Below are 4527 nucleotides of genomic sequence, written 5' to 3'. Positions count from 1 at the left end.
GTGTTCTTCCCCACATGTTCTTTTCAACATCGCTCTGTGCGTCATAAACATTGATATTGTTTGCTGAAAAAAGTACTATGATTACTTTTAACTTAGTTAAAATAAATATTTTATGGTTTTAATGAAACTTGTTTATGTTCAGTGTGTGGTAAGTTGATGTCAATGTCCATTTTAAAAGACCATATTTTTGACTATATTAAACCAACTTGTCCATTCCTTGTGAGGTATAAACGTCCCATTTTCCGGTTTATGGGATGCGGTAAAAGATAAACAAAAGGGATATTGTATCACAGGATTGGGATTCCAATCCCTGAATGTGAATCGAGGAATATTTAAGTGTTAATATTATATTTCGAAATTATATTTTTTTGTATTGATTTGAACAAAATGTGTTAATATTTGATAAGATGAAAATAAATACGATGTTTTAAAAAATGTATTTTATAGGGTTTCTACAGAGGATGGTATATATTATATGACATAAAGAGATTGTTTAAGCCACTCCAAAGCTGTTTAACTTTCTAAAAAATATTGGGCTGATATCTTTAGGAACTTGAATATAAGTAAATGTCTCGAGTGCCTTAATAAAGACATGACATAACACCTAGATTTATTGTTTTATTTGAGTTGATAAAAGCCTAATGAACGTTATATACACCTATTAACTATTCATGAAAAAATGACAAAGACGTCTAAACCAATTTCTGAAAAAAATATGATTAAAATAATACCACACACTAGGAGTTTACAACGGAATTTTATAAGGAAGACCCTTTTACTGGCCATGTTGGTCGTTATTGCATTGAATTTTCTTTTCACCAGCTGGTTCTATGAACTTTCGTGATGCTCTGAAATAAGCAGATTTTATCAAACGTTCATCAATGTCATCGAATGTCATGTATGCATCGTTTCCTGGACAGTTGCAAAACGCGTTATCTATTTAGGGGAAAACTCTTCTCTATGGTATCTCAGTTAATTAAATTGACACAAGAAATATGACTGAGGCATGTAGCTTACCTTGGCCGGGTTAATTGACGAATTAAGCACGATTTAGACCTGTGATTTGTTCATTAATCATGTGCGTTTGTGTAGAGGTTTTGTTATTATTCGTTAAATCATTGACAAAGTGTTGTGTCATTAAAAAAAGTCTGCTTGAAACCTTTAAATATAATTTTTTAATTCATTCAAACATATTTTATGTGACGAAGAGAAAGTTCACTTATGTAGGTATATAAATCGGAAAAAAAAGAATGGATAAATGGATATACCTATGCCAAACAAGGGTAGTACCATAGAAAGAGTACACTTTGCTGTAAGAAGATAAGGGTATTATATTAAAAAAAAAACAATTATGCAAGTAATACCCTATATGTAATATTTAAATTCAGGTAAGAAACATATTTGAAACATCTAAACGACGTTCACTTGCTTTCAATCCAAGCGTCATTTATTATTTAAAGAGTTATCTGCTCTTGAAGTATTCATTTCTGGTGTATTTCAATGACATTATAACCCAATTTACCCGAATTATATGGAAGAGTGATCAAGGGAACTAAGAATACAGCGGAAATCAAAAGAATGTAATCCAGGGACAAAGACCAGACATGGAAAACAGAAGAACACAATAAAGAACATAAAGTAACTAAAACAATACATACAAAGTAACAAAAGTGAGTGACCAACTTGGACTCCACATAAAACTGTGAGCATGGACCAGACGCACCGGTAGAGTAAGCGTCCTCTGATTTTGTAGAAACACCCATCGAGTTGTCCATGCATACTCAAGTCCGGAGTAGAAAAAAGAGGAAAGGAAAGCAATGAAACGTTGAACAAATCAGTTTTCATGGTAAATATGGATACACCATAACGATCAAGGAGTTCACGATGACGACCATAAAACGTCTGTAGTGATTACTTCAATTTTGAAGAAAATTAACACTGTTCCAGAAGCCTGATAGCGCGATACAAAAAGCCCGCATATTGACGGCAAGATCTTGCATAACGTACATTTGTATGAGTTGTAATATGAAAATTTAATAAGCAAGTTCTTTGGGGTAGATGCAATGTATCAAATCTCCGAAACTTGGATTGTTTAACTATTACACGTCATCTATATAGCGGCAACTGAGATTGAAGGATCCAGCCAAATGATATTCTTCTTGTCGGATCAGACGTATCTTTGTCAATACACCACACTATTCTAGATCTATGGCAACTCAACTTTCTTTATTTCACTTGCAAAAAGGCTTTAATGATATACAAAGACATACACAACAAAGAACATAAATTAACTAAAATCATTTTTTCAACCTTAATATGTATTTAGTAATTAAGATTCTCTCCACCATTAATAAACTGAAAGAAAAAGGCACATAGATCAATGCAAAATGTATGTATTAATTCAGGAATAGAGTTGTTTTTTTTTAATTTGTTAATATAACATATTTGAGCCAAAAAAAAAAAATTGAAAGACAACACGCAAATAGTTAAATGTCTGTAGGTACTGTAATGCATTACAAGAGAGTAACACTGCAAAAGAAAGGGTATCTCAGTATCTCACCGTCATATTTGACTGATATTTTGTTGTTCAAAATACTCAGTATATAATAAATATTTCAAGAAAATTCACATCAACTTGAGTAGCTGTCTTTGTAAGAATGATGCAAAATCTGGAAGATGTGATACAGCCCCACAAAACAACATATTTCAATTTTTGTAATAAAGCTTTTTTTTTGTGGATCTACACTTTGAAATGTGTAATTATTCCTTAAATGTGTCTGCCCTTAGGGGATAATCAACATTGAAAATCAAATAGATTTTATCGTATTTGAGTGTCATTCACAGAGTTATCTCCCTTACTTCTAAAATCTACAGTGAATTCTATATATGTTTTATCTCCTAAACACGGGTTATATGAAAAACTGAATTTTAATTTCTCTTTACTTTGGTAATTCAAGCTAAATATCAAAAATGAAAATGTGTAGACTTTTTGCCCATGAATGACATTTTGCATCATTCTTAGTTCGAGTGTTACTTAATTTCTAAAGTAGTGTATATTTCGTTTATTATTGTTTACTTACATGGTTTCTTATATCCATATCCACCGTAACCACTGGCTCCATATCCATATCCTCCAAGTCCACCAACAGCACCACCATAACCATATCCAAGACCTCCAACTAGTCCATATCCTCCGCCGAGTCCTCCTCCAAGACCGTAACCATATCCCCCGAAAACTTGATTTTCAAGCCCCTTAGAAAATTGTTGCCTTTCGAAGTAGTTACGAAGGATATATCCTGGAGTGTATCCTTGTCGGCCATATTCGGCGGCAGCGAAGCTGAGCAAAGCGGTGAGGAAAACTAGAGTTGTCTTCATTCTGTAAAAAATAATATATGGTTTCCAATAATAACTGTTTGTGCTTGGAGTTGCAATCAAAGATACAATTGCCTAGAGTTTGTCACTTTGGTGATTTATCTATTACCCTTTTTTTAATATTCTTCAAATCTTCTTCTTTGGGTTTCAGCATTAGTTTCAGAAGAATCAACATTTTTTTAACTGTAGTATAGACAGTAACTTAAGGAGGTAGACCTAGGGTAAAGGTGTAGTATAGACAGTAACTTAAGGAGGTAGACCTAGGATAAGGGATGTAAATCTTACACATTTTATACAATTTCATGTAAACATCAAAGTAACTGAATGATTTTATTCTTTTTCGAAGGAAAATTTGAAATATTTTGGTGAAATTTAAAATGTTAGAAGCATATCATTTATTTCAAGAGTTATGTCGCTTTGCCTAGGTCTACATCCTTAAATTGACCAGGGATTCCGATTGTATCGGTGGTAAACGTATTTTAATTAATTGAGTATACAGTATATAGTCTAACACAAACGAAAGTCACCTGAGAGATGAAAACTGCAAGAAAATGCCAAATAATATGTTTTTGAATAACATTTTTAAAAAAGGCTATCAAAACAAAAACAGTAGTTGTATTACATAAAACCACTTAAAATTATGCATTCAAGAAGCAGGCGTAATGTTTGCCCGTTATATTCATAAACGACAATGACAGCCATTGAAAAATAAGTCTTTGCCATAAAACATGAAGCAGGGAAGTAATAGGAAAATGCCAAATATATGACAGTATAGCAGACTTAGTATTTATCTAGTAAAGTCAATTTTCCCTTTGAAATCTGAATACCACTTACCTGTTTTATAAGCTTGGATGGTGCTATCTCTTGTAGTTCATAAATTTGGATCATATTTATACCATGTTTCGATTGTTTTGATGGATCAAATATTTTTATACATGTACATCGTAAATCAATTCACTTGAAAACTTTTTACGTATAATGATGGATTAGAGCGGTTTGCGTGTTTAGTTTTTTTTTCTTTTTTCCCCCGTTTTTATTCTTCTAACAAATATGCTTCTGGAATAGGGTTTTGGTGCTACAAGATTAAAGTCATCATTACAGAAATTTTATGGTCGCTATCATGCACTTGGTCCATGCTCCCAGTTTTTAGTGGAG

At 32.4% G+C, this 4527-nt stretch overlaps 1 protein-coding gene across 2 annotated transcripts; it reads right to left on the bottom strand.

Moving 5' to 3' along the window:
* Positions 1 to 738: 738 nt before the first annotated feature.
* LOC148599740 (uncharacterized) lies at positions 739 to 4305 on the bottom strand. 2 transcript variants are annotated; one of them, XM_088558386.1, is made up of 3 exons: positions 4207 to 4305; positions 3081 to 3376; positions 739 to 848 (listed from the first exon to the last, which is right to left on the bottom strand). In XM_088558386.1, coding segments are annotated over exons 2-3 (297 nt in total). In that variant the 5' UTR covers position 3376; positions 4207 to 4305; the 3' UTR covers positions 739 to 846. The 2 variants fall into 2 exon arrangements, with proteins under 2 accessions (XP_088414512.1, XP_088414510.1); XM_088558384.1 differs by lacking the exon at positions 739 to 848 and adding an exon at positions 2206 to 2355.
* Between the last annotated feature and the right edge of the window lie 222 nt (positions 4306 to 4527).

This window comes from Perna viridis, chromosome 13 (genome assembly GCF_037379345.1).
Source record: "Perna viridis isolate PV_CMFRI_1.1 ecotype Kerala chromosome 13, ASM3737934v1, whole genome shotgun sequence".
Classification (NCBI taxonomy): domain Eukaryota; kingdom Metazoa; phylum Mollusca; class Bivalvia; order Mytilida; family Mytilidae; genus Perna; species Perna viridis.
Note: the sequence above shows the minus strand (reverse complement) of the source record. Positions and strands in the feature narration are given on the sequence as shown.

Excerpts from the sequence above, each read along its gene's own strand:
- LOC148599740 (XM_088558384.1), bottom strand. The coding sequence starts at position 3,375 with ATGAAGACAACTCTAGTTTTCCTCACCGCTTTGCTCAGCTTCGCTGCC.